The sequence below is a fragment of the Python bivittatus genome, unplaced genomic scaffold (assembly GCF_059951505.1).
Source record: "Python bivittatus isolate LINGU-HERP-01145 unplaced genomic scaffold, Pbiv_v1 ctg000020_np1212, whole genome shotgun sequence".
Lineage (NCBI taxonomy): Eukaryota > Metazoa > Chordata > Lepidosauria > Squamata > Pythonidae > Python > Python bivittatus.
This window is the reverse complement of record NW_028277030.1, coordinates 66,117,526-66,139,419: the sequence shown is the minus strand read 5'-3', so window position 1 is coordinate 66,139,419 and position 21,894 is coordinate 66,117,526. Positions and strand designations below refer to the sequence as shown.

Below are 21,894 nucleotides of genomic sequence, written 5' to 3'. Positions count from 1 at the left end.
AACATTCCAAGTTTTTTCCCCTCCCAGAGCAATAAGTCCATTTACATCTTTTTTTTTTTTTTTTAATATCCTTGCACTGATTTTAGCCCTAAAAGAAATACAAAATGGAGCTCTGGTGAAGGTAATTCTTAGGAGAGAAGGATCAAAACACAACACAGAAACTCATGTGTAGGTAACATTAAAAAAAGAATAATTGCAGACAAGGGGGGGGGTTGTTCCATAGGAGGAGCTGCAGTTATATGATTTGCAACAGAGCCCAAGCATTAGAACACCAATGGATTGTTTGGTATTGAGAGAAAAAGAATAAAGTTTATTCACAAGAAAATGCCAGATACCATATGCCATTTCCTACAGTACTGAGTAAAGTAAAATTAAAGTCTCCTTCAAGTTGAGCTTGATTTCTGCTGACTACCTGGATAGGTCCATGTAGCTTTCTCCACAACAACATGGAAGAATTTGCTGCTACCTTCTCCGAGGATGTTTCCACCCCCCCCCCTTTCTATTTATTCCATTCCAGGTCTCCCATTCATGTACTAACTGGATCGGATCCAGCCTAGCTGTGGGAAACAATTTGGAAAATCTGCTCACCGCATTGCCTTCTATGCCTCTATGACAAACAATCAGCTGATATTAATCACCACTCTCTCCCCACTAAAGAGGCATGAGGCTTCAAGCAAAGTGTAACATTTGTGTCTTTTAGGGGAAAGGGAAAATACATGGTATTTTTTTCCCTTAGAAGTTTTGTGAAATGGAGCAAAGAGAAATGAGATGAAAAGGAGAGATGAAAGGAAGAACAGGAAAGGAGGCAGGAAATAGTGGGGAAAAGAAGGAATACACGGTGGTGTACTGAACAGGAATTGGGGAGGGGGACAGTGGTAGAAAATAAGGTGACCCTATAACATGTGAAAGATAACAAGAAGAATTTAGGTATTCGTTCAGGAAGAACATAAAAAGGAGGGACGTTCCACACCCGAGCAGCCCGATGTTCACACAGGAGAAAGGAAAACAAGGGGATGGGAATCTAAGACCTAGAAGAACAATTCACGGAGGTCTTCCCTATCTTCCTGACTGGAGGCTACAGTCTTGAAGCTTCATTCCCCTAAGTATGTGTGCGCGTGTAGGTGGGGTAGAGAGGAGGTTTTCGCGGACTCAAAGGAAAGAACTCTGCCCATGTGCCGAGCGCTAATCCCAGCACGGATTTTACAGCTGTCCGCGCCGCTTCCTAAACCCGGTCGCCCGCAGGAGACAGAAGGAGAACGGGGAACTCGGGATCGCCCTAGGAGGCAAACAAGGGAGAGCCTCCCGCACACGCCCGAGGGCCCTGGGGGAGGGGGAGGGGGAGGGGGAGGGCATCCCGCAGCCGCTTTGGGGAAAGGGAGAGAAGGGCAGGCCAAGGACAACTGCGCAAAAGCTGTACCCACTTGCGAGCTGAGATAGCGCTTGAGGCACGCTTCGCAGACTGGCTTCTTGCAGCACGGCAGCGGCTTCAGCGGCTTCTCCTCCAGACAGACACGGCAAGACAGCACCAGGAGGGGCCCGAAGTCCCCGGAGATCAGCCCGGAGAAAGATTCGGGCAGAAGGTACAGGTCGACCTCGATGTTCCCGGGAGGGGTGCCTTTTCCTCCAGCTCCCGCTTCACTTTGCTGGGAGGGCGGCGGCGGCGGCGGCGGCGAGACGGCGGGAGGGGGGTCCTCTGGTCGGCCATCTCCCGGACTTGGAGAGGCAGGCGGGCCGTCGTGGGACTGGTCGCTCTCCGCACAGGAGACGGGCCTCAAAGGAAGCCGGCAGCTGTTGCTACTTCGCGCTTCCGAGCCTGGACCCTCCTCCAAGGGAGCCCCGCCGCCGCCGGCCTCCTGGCCTTGCGGTTCAGCAGGCGGCGGTCCGACATCGTCCTCTTGCTCTGGCCTTGGTGTCCTTCCACTGACTGTGGGCAGCGGAGGCTGAGTCTCCTCGCCCGGGAGACGCGGCTCGGGGGCGGCTCCGTCTGGCTCCGGCGGGGAGCTCGCCGTGCTAAGGCGCTCCCCCATGCCCGCCGCCCCTGTAGCCACCCTCGCTCTGGCCACTTCCCATCCAGCTCCCAAGCCGGAACTGGCCTTTACACCCAAATCACAAGAAAACTCCTTCACGGACGACCTCGTACCCGCCGGGACCCCTGCGAAGGAAACCAGGCGGAAACCAGGCGAAGCAGCTCCTGCAGCTCTCCGCGCCGAGGGCCCGACGCCCCACCACGGGACCGCCTCCCTCTGCTCGGCTCGCCGAGTTCAAAGAGGCGTAGCTCCGCCCCGCGCCGTGCGCGCACGAACACACCGCCGCGCATTACCTACCTTCCTCTTTGCGGGACCGTGTTGACGTTCTACCATTTTTCCTCCCTTTTCGCCGTTCCAGTTCAATAACAATATAAATATAACATAATAATAATAATGCCACTATTCTGTTCGATTGTGTATGATGTGGAACTGTGTAGTCTAGATTTCTTTTCCGAAAGTTTTTTTTTGCAAAGGATGAAGTCTCCCTGACCTCGCCTCCTCTTTTTATTAGCTTAGTTTTAAGACAGTTGAAGTTACGCAGGCTTAATTGAAGTGCTAGGGAAGGGGGGAGGGGGAGGAATCAAAGTTGTTAATAAAACTGAATGGTAGGGTATTTGTACTATACAGTAGTTACATGTTCCTCACCAATTGCAGAGCTGATTTTGATTAGCCATGGGGTGGTAAGATAAGCTTATTCAATTTCATTCTTTTCTGGGATCTCATTGATGTTTCTGTCTAGCCTTCTCTTGTAATTTCCCTTGTAAAGTGTTGGGTTTAATGTATATAATCAAGGACAGAAAAATAAGGTCATTTTAACCCACAATCAGTTCAGAAAACAAAAGAAATTAGACAATAGAACTGCTGCCATATCTGATCAGTGAAAGAACAGACGGCAAACTGAGGAATAAATGCTGAATCCTACTGTCTAGCAAAACAAAACAAAACCCTTGATTCAAGATAAGATGATAATAAAAGTTACACTGGCTGGAAATAATGTATAACAGCTACATATGCTAGAGGAAGGTAGCATAGCTGGCTTGAATTTTAAGCCAAAGCACTCCACCGTGCAATCCTTCCTCTTGCTTGCCCATGGTTTCTCACCAGACATCCCGGAGCGCGCCTCCATTTTTATTTTATTGGGCAATAGCTAAAGGGTAGGTTTATTCACAACTGGTTTAATGCTGTGCAGAAAGCCAGCAGCACGTAGAAATAGGAATCAATTAGCATGAGGTTTTACTCAGTAATGATGCTTTTGATTGATCCATAAACATCTTGCTTACTGCAGAATTCCAGAGGTGCATTTTCAGCAATAAACATTTCTCTGAGAGTTTTTATGTTAAAATCTATACATTTTATATGAATTTCGATAAAGAAGTCCATGCTCAGCAGGTGTCATAGAGAACAATTTTGAGAAGAGCACAATTGTTTTGGGGACAGTATCCTCAGCATAAGTAAAGCCAGGGTGTTGCATCTTCAAATTCCATGCTTCCATTAGAATCCCATTCAAACTTCACTTGGACCTGGCACGTGAAAGATCTTATGGCTGAAGTGCCCTATAAAAAAGATAAGAACTTCAGTCCCTGCAGTTTGTTCATTGTATAGATGCATCACTCATCAATGCATATTTTGGTTTCAGTCAAGGTTTCTTGGACAATCATATTCTCTTTCACACAACAGCCATAAATCATGGTATATAAGTTGCACATTCTGGATTCACGTAATATGCTAAGTCAAAACAAGGTATGTTATAGTTTGGTGTAGTGCATGACTAGTTTTACTTAGTGTCTCACTACCTTGACATCATTAATGTTTAATCCATGTTGAAGAAAATTGCATTTGTGTTAGTTCCTATCTTTTTTACTGACTTAATTTCTGTATTTTTAACAGCAGCTTAATATATAGAAATTTAAGCAAGTATAGCAGTATCTAGAATTAAACAAAGGAGAAAGTTTATTAGCTCCCTTTCAATCTGTTCATAAACTTAAAAAAAAGAAAAGAAAAACAGACACCTTTTGCAGCTATTATGTTTAAGAAATATCCATTACATCCATCCTTTGCTGAAGATGCTATTTCTTTATCAAGGGAATTAAATGCCAGTGAACATAGTAAATGGATAGAGTCCCAAAGGGTTAGGCTTGGCAACAATGTGAAATGCCTGATAAAGTTAAGAATGTATTATATGCAATTAAATATGGGTGAAATACACTTGAGTGTTTTGTTAGGGATATAGGTTGGAAGATGCAAGACCATTTTGATCTCTGGGAGAAAGAATCCTTTTAGGATTTACTATAATCGGTTGCTTCAGGAGCTAGAAAAGAGTCAACGCAGATAACTCCTGAATTATGAACTGTTCTGAACAACTAAGTTTGATTTTTCCTATTCTGTCAAGCACTGGTTTAGATTAAAAACTATTTATATTTATTTTTCATGCAGTCCTCCATAAAGTCAGGCTGCTTATATTTCATAGGTTTTTAGTGAGATTTTCACAGTCACTTTGTACTTAGAACTATAGTTATTGTTTAAAGTTAGCATATCATACTAGTAAATTAGAAGTAGTGCATCTGTCATTACTAGAAGTAATCAACTCTGTAGAAGGCTATATATATATATAGTGAAAATCAGAAAGCTAGTATTATCTCATCGTTCAGACCATTTGCAAAAAAGTAGATTAGAGAAATATTTTTGCTTTCAGTTTTAAGCTGCTTAGGGTTGCACAATCTGTTGAAACCAGATGCTATTTTGGGGTAAATGCATTTTTCAACATGTTTCATTTTCTGTTAGATAAGAGAAATTGCAAATCCCAATAAGCTATTAGATAACACAGTTCTAACTGTATATATATGCAAATAGATCTTAGAAATCTTAGCCCTATATTAAAGTAAATAGAACTGCAGTCAACTAATGCAATAAAATATACCTTATCCAAAAGAATATATTTACCTTTGTTGTACATACTTATTCCACCCAACAAGAAGGTTAGAAGAACTGGGCTGATCTCAACAAAGTCTATTCAATCCAGTATTCAGTTTCAACAGTAACCAACAAAATGCTTCTAATTACCCAATAAACAGGATATGACTGCAGTAGCACTGCCCTGCGTATGATTCCAGCAAATGTTTCAAATAGATCTTTTCCTAGGTTCACCAGTTGGTGAATGAAATAATGGCTTAAATGATGGCCTATATGGGTAGTACTTAGCTTTTCCTGTATGAGTACTTGACTTTGTCCATGTTTAACTCTTTATCTTGCTGCTTTTCCATCGATGCCAAAACACTTTCACCATATTCAGGTGACATGCTCAGCCATTTTCTGTTTAGATCTAGTATGACTGCTCAACTTGGCCCACTGATTAAGTGGTTAAGAAGGATCTTCTTAGCTACCAGTTGAAATCACTGTTTGCCATTAAACAAACAAACAAACCAACCAACCTTAGCTGTAGCTGTTATTGACATTCAGATTGGGATTAATCTCTCTTCTAGTCACTAGAGAGAAAAAATGGGACCAGGTAGGACTGTACAGACCTGTGAAGATGGAGCTGAAGTTTAGTCAGCTGTTAATTTTTTTTTTCCCTGCACAGGAGAACCAGTTTTGTAAGATGGCTACAAAACTGCTGTGTTGTCCTTTTGCTTCCAGAAGTGCAGGTTTAGCTAATTAAACTTGCTATCCCTTGGTCTGCATCGTTTAACTTCTTTAAATATGGTAATTTAAACATAAAAGAAGGGGAGAGTGCAATGGCTGTGACCTCAGTTGTACCATCACAGGGTTTCTTCCTCCTGTATTTAACAACTTAGTTAACCTCCAATGCATATAAACACAAGAGTTAGCAGACTAACCACCAATAAGCTGACTAAGTATATCCAAAACATGGCAACTAATCAATAAGCAACAGCTAACTATGGGGTGTGATGTGATTTAGCATTGGACTGATGGCTTATTCATATGTGCAACCCATTGTTGCTGGGCTCCTATAAATACTTCTTCATGGTTCTTTCTTTGACACAAATCTATTAAAGAAATATAATGATTTCCAGAGGATCTGTCAGGTAGATAAGTTGATAGAAGTATCTGCCCTTCTGAATGCTTTAAGAGAGGTGAATTACTGAAACTTGTGAGGTTTAAAACAACCAGCTTTAAGCTTTTTCATTTAAATATCTGTGAACTGCTGCAATCTAGTAAAGGGTTTAGGATTCCCAGTCTGAAGTACTGTAATTAGCACTGCTCTACATGTGTATTTTGAAACATTTCAAGCACTGATCAAGTTACAACTTTATGAACCTGTGATTCATACCCTCTCCACAAATTTGAGCAAAAGGAAACTGTGTGCAACTCATAGGGAACAAACCACCAAAGAGCATGCCAAGGCAAGGATGGGGCAGGCTGCTGTTAGCAAGTGAGAAGTTCCCCTTTTACACGCTTAGGCAGGCCTCCTTGGCAAAAGGACATTGAACTGGTACTGAAGAATGTAAATGATTTGAAAGTGAGCTGTCTTGTGATTTTTGGGCTGATGGGAATTTCATGTGGCAGACAGAAATGTTTCCAAGCTTCTGCAATCAAGTTGCATGCTCAAGTTCTTTCTGACAGAACTAAATAAGTGCTTTCTGAATTTGACATCGATCATGAAGTTTCCTTGAAAATGATCAAGTCTCACGTGCATGCTTTTGTGCTAATATACAGTGAACTGAAAATTCACTTGTAGATGAAGATTGAGTTATAAATAAAAGCAGTAGCATATTCTTAATTTTTCTTTCCTTCTTAAATCAAATGCTGCCTAATGCTGCAAAGTCTGAAGATTAAGATCCTTGTTTTGATTTCCCTTTTCTACAAGTATGAAAGAGGATGTAATTCCTACCGGTGATCAATAGGGACCTATTTACAGAGTTCCACCTAACGGGACAATGCCATCCTGTTGAGAAGTCTGCAGAGAAAAAAAGTCCATTTATTTCCTAGATGCTGGTTTCTGACCCTACAGAGGCCCATTTCCTGAACTCTTATTTCTCCTGACGAAGGTGTCACTTCAGACATCTTTGCTTGTGGGATTTCCTCCTTCCTGCTTGGAAGTTGAGATCTCCTCTGCATCCTCATTTTGGAACTGCACAGTTTATTCGTTCACTAAGTTGTAGTCTGCAGCCCATTCTTCCTTTGCTAACTCGACGTGTGGTGGCCCACACGTTAAGCCAACCTGCTGATGATCTTATTTCATCTCTGTATCAATATAAAGAGTTTATATAAGTTCTTTGATTCCTGTTCAGAAAAGAAAGCTTTTACTGTAGACAGCAGGGCATTGTTACTGAGGACTCCAGAGAAATTTGAGCACTTTCAGCTGCTGGCTTAAGGAAACCAAATATAGGTGAGTTTAGGCTTTATTGCCTGGAATGCACAGGGCTGTATATTTTGTTGTTACATTATATATAAAGGCTCTGTTCTGTAAGTTGGAAATATGTTGCCTTAGGACTCCTCTGGTGAAGGGTCTTATTCAGAGAGGTGCACAAGAGTTTCTTTACTTTGGGGTTTTGATTTGCATTTTTGGCTAAGAACTATTATAGTTCTCATAATTTTAAACCAGTGGCTTTCAAGTCCCCCAGAGACTTTAAACCCCTCAGGGATTACTGAAGGTTCCTCGGAGGAGGTCATTAATTAGAGGCACGCTTCCCTGATAGGCAGTTTGCCAACTGTTCATTCTTGTTCACTGCACAGACCCAACAGAGTTTGAGGTATATGGTCTTCTAAATGTGATTTACTACAGTCCCCATAATTCCCAGTCAGCCTGGTCATTACATATCTAGGAGGAATTAGGTAGGGAAGGCTAGGTCAAGTTGCATTGGTGAGTCTAATATTCCAGGTTGACTGAGGCTCACATGTGATCTGGAATTGAGACCTGGCCTCATAGTTTAGAATAAAGTAGGGCCAGGCCAGTAAGGGATCAGAAGTCTGTGTGGTCCAGCTGGAAGATCATGGAGTAAAATTTGCTTAGAAAATTTGTCTCTGCCATTGATTCCGGCACTGAAATGTTGTCACTCCTGCTCACTTAAGAGTAGTGACAGTAATAACAACAACCATAATCTGGTACTGATAGTAGCGATGGGCCACAGCTGGATTTGCTGGATCTGCCGTTTTTATTATGTAAAATAAGAATTATTTTCAACATCAGAGATATTACTTCATAGGAAGAAGAAATTATCCAAATAACTGTTGCCTCTGTGATTAGTACTGCTTTTAGTCTGTACAGCACCTGCTTTATAGAATAAGAAACATCACAAATTCTGACCCTTTCAAATTCTGCAAGCTGAAAAGAATGTGCTTCAGAAAATCCATATATTTTAAAGAAATCATGTAAAAGCTTTCTATTACTTAAACTATATACTTCAGTCTGTGTTTAACAAAACAGGAAGTGGTTGGGAACTTCCAGTCTTATGTACAAAGTTGTGTCCGTTTTGCATGTTCACGAGGTTATATAAGACTAATAATATTAATAACAATTTAGAGATGTAAACATTAATACAGAGATATTAATGTGTCGAGGGTAGCCTACTTGAATGTAGATCAACAGGATTTGTTTTTGAATGTATATATACAGTATATGTACTAGGCAATGTGCAGTAAAAAAATGACAGTGCATGCTGTCTTCCTGTTTACAAATAATTGTCAAGTTATCAAACTCAGTATGCAAATTATTTGGAAAAACTTTTAAAAGACCATTTTTACTTCACAAAAAATTAAATGAATTTAATTTGGAAGCCCCTAATGATTGCAAATCTATACTGCCTAAAAATGCTTAATAATAATAATAATAATAATAATATCACACAAACTGACTTTAAACAACAAAATAACACAGTAGCCAAAATGATTCACTGGAACATTTGTAAAAATTATCATTAATTTAATAATAATATTAAATAAATGATAATAAAATTAATGAAAAACTAGTGGGAATATATAGTTGAAAAAGTAGTTGAAAATGAGCAGGTTAAAATACTGTGGGATTTCTGAATACAAACTGATAAAGTTGTGGCGCATAACACACCAGATTTAGCTATGGTTGAAAAGAAGAAAGTGTGGATAACTGATGAGGCAGTACCAGGGGATAGAATAGAAGACAAAGAAATGGAGAAGATCATAAAGTATCAAGATCTGAAAACCAAAGTTGAAAGATTATGGCATAAACTTGCAGTGGTAGTCCCAGTAGTTATCGGCACATTGGGTGCCATATCAAAAAACCTTGGACAGCACTTAGAAATCTGCACATTGACAAAATTTCCATCTGTCAATTACAAAAGGCCACGCTGCTTGGATCCGCACATATACTATGATGATACATTACAACATCTTTGTTCTTCAGAAGAACTCAGTGCAAATGAAGGTCAACTGCAGCTAAAGTACTGGCAGCTGTGATTTCACATTGTTGTGTAAATAATAATAATAATAATAATAATAATAATAATATGCATATAAGCCAGAATTGAGAAGACAGCAACAGACAGCAAATGCCACCTCTGCAAAGAAGCTGAAGAAACAGTGGACCACCTAGTTAGCTGCTGCAAGAAGATCACACAGACTGACTACAAATGATGGCATGACAAAGTAGCAGCAATGGTGCATTGGAATATCTGCAAGAAATACCATTTGCCTGCAAGCAAGAACCGGTGGGACCACAAAACAGACAAAGTAATAGAAAATGAAGAAGCTAAAGTGCTCTGGGACAGTCAAGCGCCTGCCACACAAAACCCAGACTTAACCATTGTTGATAAGAAAGACATAAAAATCTGGATAGTAAACATTGCAATGCCTGGAGACAGCAGAATAGAAAAGAAAGAACTGGAGAAAATCACAGAATAGAAAGACCTGCAAATAGAAGTAGAATGACTGTGGCAAAAGAAAGCAAAGATAGTACGAACAGTAATAGGCATGCTGGGTGCAATCCCAAAACATCTGGAGCACCACTTGAACACCAGCGGCATTGACAAAATCACCATCAGTCAATTGCAAAAGGCAGCTTTACTTGGTATATCCTGTGACGATACCTTTAATACCATCAAACAACATCTGCCTATCGCAGGTCCTTGGGAAGGACTTGATAGGTGGATAAATATGCCAAAACCAGTCTAAGCATCTGGATGGCTGTGCGACCAACCATAATAATTTGCTTTACAATCTGAGACCAAGCCGGGTACACTGTAATGATGATTGAAAAGGTTAACAGAAGAAGATTGTTTCCTCATATTTCTTTTTTCTAATTTTGTGTAATTCATTTAAAATTAGTTCTGCGAGGCTGCTTATAATTTTCTATGATGCTTTGCAGCTCATACATGATGCTCTAGGCTAATCAGATTCTTCCATTATTAAACTAAGCCATTCAGATGAAGTTAAGTAGCTACTTTTATGAATTGGTAATACCTAGAAGCTTGTTTGGCTGGCTGGTTGCATGGAATGTAACTTCCAGTTCCATGATTATAGATACAAGTAATCATGGGATTAGGGCAATTGGAAGCTACAGGGCCTTCATAAATCTTGCTCAATAAACCCACTCACTTGAACATGTGCAGCTGAACTCAATTAGTTCATCTGTGAAATAAAGTTCTGGGTTGAAAAGTGTAGGATTTTGCTCTGAAAATGATAAAATGATTAAAGTAAAAATAAATTGGAGGAGAATTTGACATGAATTTTAGCTCCACAACCTTTATCTGTCAGTCATCCTGAATAAAGACTCATCCTGAATAAAGGCCAGCAATTAAAACCTGCAAAGAGGCATATTAGGACTACCAGGTTTAGGCTATAATAATCCAGGTAACTACTAGATGGAAGCAAAGAAACAGAATTTTCTGTATCTTTGCTGCCATCCGGTGGTAGTTCAGATCTTTGCAGCACAGTTCTGATAACCCTACATGTGTGTAATATTTGTTACTGATTTAAAATATGTTTGTACTGGCTTTCAGTAAATAAGCTTTCGGTAAATAAGAAGAATAGACAATGTACAGTTTTTTAAACTTACACACATCTCATCCTCTGCAATGAGCAAACTATAAGTTATGGGTTGGAACCTAAATTCTTATGGGCAGAAGTTATTCCATCTGGAATGAGAGATATAATTCCAATAAATGTTCTCTTTGCTGTCTGATTATCCACTCTTCACAGGTGTGGGATTCTGTAGAATAGAGTGGGAACCTGCAGAATTAAGGAGAAATTAGTGAAAAGCCCTTTCTTTCTCCAACCCATATGGCAATGAGAGTTTTTTTTCTGAATTAGAGTCCTTGCAATAATTGAAGGAAAGGACAACGCAGGATACAATGTGAGCATTCAGTTCACTTCTGTTCAATTCTGAACCTACAAAATGAGTTAAGTTTGCTTCTTGGTTTTCATGGTATGTTAATGTTGGAAAGGGCCATTTAAACCATTAGGTTCCGGCCCTGATGCAATGCAAGATTCCAAGTGAAAGAATCCTGCATGGATTTCCTTTGATTTCTGTATTCCAGATACTTTAAAGCTCCAAACTGGCTTTGGTGGCTTAACAAATTACTAAAGGAATTTTTATGACAACCTGTGTGCCATACTTCCCTCTGCCTCCCCTCCCAAAAATCCTGCTATATTGCCTCATCAAGATGGGGAGTCTTCCTGGGAGGGATGAGCAAATGTTGGGAGTGTATGCCAAGAGTATATAATCCCAGCAGAGTCACCCAAGGCACGAATGTCATCTCAGACACTCAGCCAGAGCAAGCAGGCACCTATATTGGGCAGCAGCAATATAGGAAGATGCTGGATATAGAAGATCGCTTTAGGGACAACAGCTAAGACATCATTTCACACAGTACGGGAGAAAGTATTTTACTAAGAAAACCACATGGACAGAAAATATAAACTTATTGATAATATGGTGCTGGATGGTGAGGCCATCAGGTCAGATGGCACGCAACATGCTACTGAGGAAGATCTGAGGTGTTTATGAGATTAAAACCTTCAGGATGTCTAGTTGCTGATGTTGCCATGCAAGAAAATAAAATCTGAAGCTGCAAAGACAGAATTACAGTGGAAACATGGAATGTAAGAAACATGAACATGGGAAAGCTCAACAGAGTGAAACATAAAATGAATTAAATCTACATTGAGATCTTAGGCATCAGCAATTGAGATGGACTGGAATGGCACACTTTCAGACAGAAAATTACATTATTTACTAATCAGGACATGAAAAACAAAGAAGGAACAGCAGTGCTTTCAAGAGCAGTACTTGGCTACAATGCAGTTAGTGGCCAAATTATATCAATTAGACTTCATGGATAACCCTTTAATATGATGAACATCAAAGTTTATGCTCCAACCACTGATGCAGAACAAGAAGATTTGATGAGTTTTATGATCAAGTTCATTCTGAAATCAACAGAACATGCAAGCAAAATGTGTTGCTTGTGATTAGAGACTGGAATGCCAATGTTGAACATATTAAAGAAGAAAATGTAATTGGATTGTATGGCTTATGAAATCATATACCAGATGGAGTACATAGAAATCAATTGACTACGTTATTGCTAAAAGGAGGTAGAAGAGCTTGATTACAGCTTTAAAGACATGGCCAGGTGCTGGCAGTGGAACAGATCATGAACTGCTCATGTGCAAGTTCCAAGTTAAGCTAAAAAAAAGAAAAGAAAACCAAGCAGTTTCCACAATATGATTTTGAACATGTACTTACCATTTTCAAGGAGAACACCGGGAATCTCTTCGAAGCGTAATCCACCCAGAGTCACGAATGTGAGATGGGCGGCTATATAAATTGAGTAAATAAATTCCTGAATCTTGTTGATAGGGATAGGTAAACATGGTGTTTCTTGGCATAGACACTTACTGATTCCCCAATAGCTTCTTTACAGATGGAGACTGGGTAGAACAGCTGACTCCAACTAGATGTGTTGGGATTGCAACTTCCAGAATTTGCTGGCTGGGAATTTGGGGACTGGTATTCCAATACATTTTGAGGGCACCAAATTAGAAAGAATGGCCTAATGTCCATGATGGTTGTAGAATACTGAACCCATTTCAGTATTTTCCCTGGGACACCACATTTTCTTTTCTTTATAAAAAGGGTATATGGAAAAAAGTAATAAGCATACTTTTGAGATGGACACTAACCTATTTTCTGATAGCCCCAGCCTTTTCAAGAAATGAAACCTGTTCCTATTTAGATAGTCTTATAACAGGTTCTGCTTCTGAGTTAAATGCTTGGTAATAGAATGTTGGGGTCTGGCTTTTGATGGTGTAGATATATAATTTTGTAACTTGAGGCTTGTTCCTAACAAGGCATTAAACACATAATTTTTTTAAAGCAATATTACTCCAAATTATTTAAACCTTACGAGCTCATCTGGCAAAGGTACTGTGATAAGAATGTTAAAAATTTGTTTCAAAGGTGCTTCTGTTGGGCAACCCATCTACCCATCTACTATTACACTCTTCACTCTTCTTCTTCTGCCATCCTTTCCTACCATTTTCACTTGATATACTGTATGTTGGTTATATATGTGATGATTACACCTTAGAATAGTTATTTTGTTCTGATATAAAATTCAGTAAAGTACTTGATGGTCCTAGAGCTCCCTCTTGTGTATATTTGGTTAGTATGAGAAGTTTTATAATAATTAAGAGCATTGTTCTGTAATATTGATTCATTTTTTGGTTAGGGTTCTTTGATATGAGTACCTGATCAGTCCTTCTAACCATGAACTGAGGTGGTGTCAGGAGAAATGGAGAACCACTGAGAAACAAGATGGAGGCATCAGTACATTTGGGGAAACTCGAAGGTATGCAGAAGTAGAAATATGAGGGAAGGGAAAACACACACATACACAAAATATCTCTCCCCTCCCCCATATCCTAAAGAGGCCTGACTATTAATAATCAAGAAATGTCAATACCAGATGGAACAATGACTAAAATTGATAGAGTGGACCATACAGCTGGCTAAGACCAGAAATCTCTCAGTGGCTATACTTTTGTAATAATTGGGAGAAAACTGCAGGCTCACCGCATACAGTATATTCCCTAGTTCAGTTGAAACTTCCTCCATAGAGATAAACATGATCATGGAAAAAAAAAAGTTAGACCCAGTTGAAAGAAAGCAGGTATTGTGCAGAAATATCATGTGAAGAAATCTGGCCTGCATCTGCTAGGGATCTGAGGCAGTTAACAGTGATAGCCATCACGAAAAATACTCTGGTTTCTTTAGTCAATTTCTTTTTAATTAATAACCTCCATCAACTCATAACATGTACTTTATCCAAAAATATTTCTTAGAAATATATGATGGGGGAATGTACTAAATGTGTTTTCTGTCCAGTTCTCTTGAAAGGGACAAGGAAGAATGCCATTTATTTTTTTTTCCAAAGTTTAACTCCCTAGAATTTGAACTCATTCTCATTTGCTTTCTTCTTCAACCCTTCTTATGTGCTGCATATTTCTTTAATGTCAATGGAAGCAAAAAGCTAAAGCAATGAGAAAAACAAAAACTATTCTGCCAATATCTCCAGTTTGCTTTGAGAATATTCTGCCAGAATCTCCAGTTTGCTTTCACAGGAACTTGGAGTATGGGAAAGAGGTAAGTGAGTTCGGAAAAAAGTAGCCTCCGATCTCACACATATATATATATATATTGCCATTTGTTGCAAACCATCCTGCTGAAAATATCCGCGTGGAGGAATGTGTGTTTCTAAGCATGTGCAAAATGCCTTGCATAACTAACAAATAATAATGATGTCAAGTGTTTGCATCTGATCTTTCCAGTATCTGGTAATGGTCAGAAGAAAACAGAATGCTCAGGCAAAAGACTTTAGGAATAAAGAGATTTAGTAATGTTTATGGGATTCTTGTCATGAACAGCATATGGGGCTGTCTTTGGAGAAGCTGCAGTTAATGCCAAAGGCAGTAACTGGATTGGGACAGTTTCTTTATATCTCAGTCCCATTTCTAAAATGGCTTCACTTGGCTCTTTGGTTGCTTCTGAGCTCAGTTCAAAGTGCTGGCTCTTATTTTTTAAAAACATAATTGTGTGAGTCATGGAACCCGAAGCTGTGCCTAGTTACAAATCTACCTGCCTGTACACTGTATGTCTGCCAGCACTCTTCTCTGTGTGCCTTCCTTATCAGAAGTAAATGGCAACTAAATAGGGGGAACATTTTTGGCCATGGTACCAATCACAAAAATATGGTATCAGAAGCTAAGGAGAGCCAGACATAGTTAGGATTTGGATGGGACGTCTTCAGGGAATATCAGGGACATAGACTAGTCTGGGAAGACAAAAAATCATTCTGGAAGAAGGCAATGGCAAATCCATTCAATACTGTTGCCAAGAAAAGCACGTGGTTATGTTCATAAAGTTACCAGGAGTTCTTGAACTTGACTTGAAGAAGATTTATACTTCTTCTGTCCCAAACTATGAAGCCTCCACCTGCTAACACAGCTTTCTTTCAGATACCAGGCAAACATTATTATATCCACCCATTTTTATCCTTATGTATTTAAAATATTATTGGTTGCTCTTTTATCCATTGCCCCCTTTTTAAAATTGTGACTTAGTGTTTTTTTTTTTAACGTGAAAGGTTTTAAACTTAAACAAGCAGCACATGGGATGATGTTTCTAACAAAACTGTGATAAAGTACTGAGTAAGGCATGTCTAGGAGGCGTTTTCTAATATCACTTTTATCTCAGCCTCTGTCATCTTCACTCTTTTCTCTCCCTTTAAACCTTTTTTTTCCCTTATGTAAATTATCCTTCTTAGATTTGATTTTTGAGAAGAAGTGATACATTTTCTCTTGTGCGCTTTGATAGTTCTTCTAATTTTTAAAGCTTTCTGATTATGTACCAATATCGTGAATGAAGTTGCAGTTTTACCTTTCTGGAATATGATTTTTTGTCAGATAACTGCTACTCTATTCCTCTATTTGAAAGGGAATATTGTAAGTTGTTTCTTATCTCTGGACTCTAACAATTCATGGATACCTGGCCTTTAAAATTCAATTTAGTATATATTAATTTGTTAGGGTAGCAATCTTATTTATGCTTACCAATCTACCTTGAAATCAAAACTCATAACACAATTTTAAATGAATCAGATTTATTACTAGTTTTTGTTGCCTCAGGTTAACTGATACTAATCCTTCCATGGGTATTCTTCCTTACATCTTCGTACCATACAATTTCTGACTTTATGTTATAAAAATTGCAGTTTAAAACAGTATCTACCAGGGATTTTGTAGAATACAGGAGATCAGAGTTGACAATCTATCACAAAAGAAATAAGGAAGGAAGGAAAGGGCAGATGAAGCAGGATTAAACAGGAAAGAAAGAACCGATGATTGTGAGAGGCAACGTTTAAAACAACTTGCAGCTAGCTATATTTCAGAGGCAAGTTGGAAAAGTTCACTGAGCCCCTCTAAAACATTGGCTGAGGAAATCAGACTTAAGGATTATTTGAACAGCTCAGGATAAAACCTGAAAAGTTGGGGGGAAACATGCAGATTTTATACAGTACATTAGTCTATCATTTTAGAAATGCCACACTTTAAAAAGAGAGAGATTAATATTTTGGTTTGCCAATAGGTGGTGCTGGCAAATCAAAAAGAATTATCTCGTCCATTTAATTTTATGACACAAACAACTGAGCTGCTAAATGTCTTCCTAATTCCAGGCAATTTCAACACTCCTATAAAGTAATAGTATAACACATTCTACTGTGTTTCCCCAATATTTGTTACTGCGGGTCTATTTTCTAGAAAAAAACCTATTTCGGATGACAAATAAATGAGCTTTCTTGTCTTATCCTAATGGCATATAGAAATATAAATCTGTTCTCTACTAAAATTGGGGTTGGAAATATTTATATTCTGTTTCTCTATCCAGATTGTAACATTTATATAATTGTTATTTAAATACATAAACCTCTCTCGCTCTCTCTCGCTTTCTCTCTCTCTCACACACACACACACACGCACAAATTCTTCAGCGATATTGTTCTCCGGAAGGAAAGCAATCAAATACAAAAAGTTAAACCAGTAAGAATGTCATTAAAAAAATCAAATGCATAAAAGCAGAAGCAAGAACATAAAAAGTTAACAGAGAAAAAAAAATACAGTACTGTAAAGCAATTCAATAACACTGTAAAAGTCTAAGGGAATGAAATAAATTCATCAGGCCCTGGAAATTTATTTCCCAAATTTTTGCCCTTTCTTCCATGTCCGGTCCCCAGTTTTGCATAACAGTGACTGCTGGAAAAGCCCCCTTGGATAGATAAGCTCTCTTTGGGCACTGCTGATGGATCAGCCAACAAAGATACCATGGGGTGCAGAAATGTGCATATGGTTCTATCTCTGAGATTACTTGATTTATCTAATGTATATGTAGGGCTGCTGCTTTGGGTATCTTATCCTGAGGATGAAGTTTTATAGTAGAGATAGAAACCCTCACTTACTGATTATTACATAGACACAACAATTTTTGTGGCCACAATACCAAAATATTGCCATTGCAATCTTCTCTGATGCTTTTCAAACTTCTCAAATTTATAGCCCTGAGATTCCCTGTAAGTCTTCCCTCCAAGTTCTATCCAGGCCTGACCCTTCTTAACGTCCAAGTTCAGACCAAGTCAAACAGGTTCTGCAACCTGCTGCAGAATTATAGTAGGGACCCTCGACTCACCCATCCCCAAATTAAGGATCCCGGAGAATCTGTTGTAGAAGTTCAGGTTTTTAAATTCACACTTACAGCATAGTGCAGAAATTCAAACATGAGCTTTTCAGAGCATGAATCTCTCTCTCAAGACTGTTCAAGCAGAGTCATAGCTAGGCTATGAATCTGAGTTGAAAAGACATACTGAGTTACCTAGGTGTCTAATGGAAATGATAGATTGAAGTACATTCTTAAACTTTAAATCTTGTGGAAAGGACAATTCCTTTCAGACAGGGTGAGCATAATTTAATCAGTGGAACCATCATAACTAGCTTCTTCATGCTGTCTGAAATGTATCTCAATTTATTGACCCTCATTCACTCATACCTCTGGAAAACACAGTGGGCAACATGTGGTCCACCAGATGTTCCTCTATCCTATCATCCCTCATTAAGTGCCATGCTAGTTAGCACTGATGACATTTATCATTCAGAAGTATCTAGATCACTTGTTGCCTATTTCTAAGTAAGCAATAATAGGAACATCAGGATCGCAAAAAACTGGAGTCAGCAGAAAGATTGAGCAATTTTTTGAATACTTATATGCTTTTAGAGGAAGCAAAAGCATCTCAGCATTATTAAATATTCAATTATTCCTATTCTTCTTTTTTAAAAAAGCTGCCCTTTTTCATGTGAAAGTTAGAAAGCAAATCTCACCCCAAATTCTAAGCAGGTGTCACATTGTGTTTATGGGGCAAAGCACCTACTGGAGCTACACATGTGGCATTTGACTTTTATTCTAGATGCTCCCATTTGAATTCTCTCTGTTGGAAACATTAAACTTCTGAGCAGTTTATAAATTATTTCCTACCTATTCCATATTGCTTGAATTCTATCTCATGTGATCAAAAGAAGCCCGACATTTCTTGTTGGCATTTTGTTCCTGAGTTAAATGGTTTATTTTTCTCTAAGTTGTACTATATTAATGCAGTCAGTTGTGGATATTCTGCTTTTTATCTGCATGTGCAAGCTGAAGCAAAGAAGGAGGAGGATAGATAAGGGACTTCTAACTCTTACACAAGCTATTTACAGATCAGGATTAAGGCCTCTTGATGGGATCAAGATTAGAACATATCAAAAGACCAGTCATTGAATACCAGTACTGATAGAAGCAAATTCTCAGTCTTGTGTCACTGAAGTGCATTATATTTTTAAATATGAATGGATTCATATTTGTATTTAGATGAATATGAACAATTCAAAGTAATTGACCATATTGATCATATGAATTTATCATATTTAGTTGACTAGATCAATCATTTTATTGATGCAAACTCAATTATACTCAATAGAAAATAATCTACCTTTAGTATATGGGCAAAAAATATTTATATTGCTGTTATTCTTCTGTTTCTCAGCTTTTTCAGGTTAATGCCTCTGAAATCCATGGCCAAACATCCAAGAACTTCACAGGTACCTACACTTGGGAAGAACATCTGGCTTCCTTACTGCCAAGGACAGAATATATCCTACTTGATTTCCATGTTCTTCTTCAACTTGGGATGGATACTAGTATGAATTTAAAAGCTCCTATAAGTAGAAATAACAATGCAAAGGTGAGTGGGGTTTGCTGGCTGTTTATATATACTTGCTGCACTGGTCTTAGTTGGTTAGAGGTGCGGTTTCTTCTTTCTATGGTTTCTTGATTAGAGTATTTGTTTCCTGAAGGAAATAAACAGCCCAGAGCACACCCTTCCTAGCAACCAACATCCAGACAAGCAGGATAAACAGTCAGAAAAGAAACAATACTCTAATCAAGGAACCATAGAAGGAAGAAACCATGGCAGGGCAAACTACTATATATAAGCAGTCAGCAAACCCCGCTTTTCCTTGCACTGATGATGCTACCTAGCCTGGTAATGAAACATCTGCAAGAAACCAACCAAGGTCAGAGAGCACCAAGAACCAACAGTTCAGTCCTAAGCTACATGTATTCTCTTCTATTGGAAGAAGAAATAAAGCAAACTTAGAGAAGGGTGGAGTGGGGAGAAAAGGATCATTTTTCAAAAAACTCCTCCACAATCTAGGTACAACGTTACATGCCTACTTGGAAGCAAGTCCGACTGAGTTTGGTGGGATTTACTCCCAGATAAATGTCTATAGGACAAAAGCTTTGATTTATCTGTAAAAAAAGCATTTAACCAGATTTTAGTCATTTGGTTTACTAAACAGGAAAGCTGACGTACCAGTATTTCAGGTAGGGAATTGCAAAATCCACACCACTGTAGTGATGAATATAGCAGGCCTTTCTGGAACAATGGTGTGTTAAAATGTAGCATCTTTCTGTGTGTATGGCATACAACTGCTGATTCTCTGTGTAAGATATCATTCTTTCGCATGAATGTGCAGTACCCATACATTGAGGAATTCTTATGATGTATGTGTTAGTCAATCTGGTGTCTTTCATATGTTTTCAGTGACACTGTCCATGTCCTATGTTATGGGCCAACCTGACCAAGGCCTGATAGGAGTTGAGGCCTAAAATACCTGGAGAGCAGCAGGTTCTCCACTCTGACCATAGGACAAGGCAGATTTCTGTTGTACTGTCCCTTGTCTTGGGAGACTGTGCAGTTGCCTCCATGGCAGGTTGGAGAGCTGAATATATCTAAAATGCTCTCAGAAGTCAAGTCATCCCACTGCTAGGGTTACCAGATTTCTGGCAAAAGGAGGACGTGTCCTCCGTTTTGTCCTCCTTTCCTCTGCCCATTAGGTATAGTTTTAAAATCAAATATGGTCCAGAATTTTTAGTTTTTTTGTTTTTTTTAAATTTGGACTGTTTTTACAACAGTAGTCATTCCGACTTTTGGCTATTGTGACCTTGTAAATTGTCTGCTTCTTTCTTTCCCTCATCTGTTGACAGACTCAACAGCCCAGATTTACAGCATATAATTTAATTTACTTCCTGATTCCAGCAATTGGCTTCAGTCCAGCCCCTCCAAATCTATGCTCCCTGTAGCCTGTAGATCTATGGTGAAATTAGAAAAGTGCGCCGTCATCAATTCTATATTATCGCTAGCACATGTTCTAGAAAATAAAGATTTGTTGGAAAACTAACACAACTGAAAAACAAGTCTTTCTGATGCTGGAAAAGGTAAGTTCATATACATATAAGCTTAAGTACATTTTTTTTGCAGTTTTTCACTGCAATTTTTGTCATGAATGCCAAGAATGTTTAACAGTTAGTGTGTCCTTCTTTCCCCTCCCCCATTTGTCCCCCTTTCTAATTGTCCGTGTCCTCCTTTGCCTGTTCAGATATCTGGCAGTCCTAAGAAGAACTTGATTTTTGTTTTTTCTTTTTTTGTTTGGGAAAAAAGCAGCAGAAGAAGAAGAGATGCAGAGATATTTGTAGGTCTTCTGCATTCTGAAATGGCTTTATCTGTGCTCCATGCCTGAGCAGGGATGGGGGTAGGTGGGAAACAGACACTTGTTTTTTCCCCATGAGGATTCCTCCATGCAGAGGAAGTCTAATGGATTCTGTTTTCCTTTACATAAGAATTACCTAAGAAACAACATTGGGGTCGGGGGGAGGGGAGAACTTGAATTAATCGTATATAAAACTGCTTCTGCTGAGGACAGTTATAATGTTTACTTGAGAATCAAATTCTACACAGCTGAATAATAAAGACACAATCAATGCAGAAATAATGTGACTATATTGTATCTCTGAGGAATTAACAGCATTTACCTGTGATGCAGGTTTTAAACTGGTTATTTACAGAGCTTTGGGCAGGGTAATAAAATTGTGTTAAGATTTATATTGTAAATAGCAACTTAACAGGACTTTGCACACACTCTGAATTCTAATCACCCTATTAGACTGCTTTCATTGAGGGGAAGATTCAGCTTTTTGATGTAAACACACTTCCCTATTATGACACTGAATATTTAAAATGAGGCAAAAGGTTTGTGTCTGAGTTCTAAACAAATGATATTAATCTGGCCATTCCTCTATTCAATCTTTTCTTACTATTCTTCAGGAAATTAGCTACTGACCCAAGTCTAACAATGAAAATGTACGATTACAATTCTTTTCCATTATGACAGCCTAAGTCCATATATCAAATTGTTATGTGAGCAACAATGAGACAACTCTGGCAGTGATTGTGTTACAGCAGCCATGATAGGCTCCGGTTTTGATTGCTTTCCTTTTTTATTGCCTTTT

The 21,894-nt window shown here is 38.8% G+C and overlaps 1 protein-coding gene and 1 long non-coding RNA gene across 3 annotated transcripts in view; one reads left to right on the top strand and one right to left on the bottom strand.

Annotated features, from left to right (window-relative positions):
• Window positions 1-6,665, bottom strand: part of RNF217 (ring finger protein 217) — a 57,794-nt gene extending 51,129 nt beyond the window's left edge. Inside the window, exons 1-2 of one of the 2 annotated variants that reach the window (XM_088140283.1) lie at window positions 4,968-4,986; window positions 1,422-3,580 (exon numbers count right to left, since the gene is read on the bottom strand). In XM_088140283.1, coding sequence (XP_087996409.1) covers window positions 1,422-2,027 — 606 coding nt within the window. In that variant the 5' untranslated portion in view covers window positions 2,028-3,580; window positions 4,968-4,986. Of the gene's footprint in view, window positions 1-1,421 lie in introns of both variants that reach the window. The other variant, XM_088140287.1, reaches the window with a different exon arrangement.
• The window catches only part of LOC148217074 (uncharacterized), a 40,195-nt gene continuing 19,742 nt past the window's right edge, over window positions 1,442-21,894 (top strand). The window contains exons 1-3 of the long non-coding RNA XR_015796051.1: window positions 1,442-1,580; window positions 13,694-13,813; window positions 19,091-19,145. This is a non-coding gene — a long non-coding RNA (uncharacterized LOC148217074). The remainder of the gene's footprint in view (window positions 1,581-13,693; window positions 13,814-19,090; window positions 19,146-21,894) is intronic.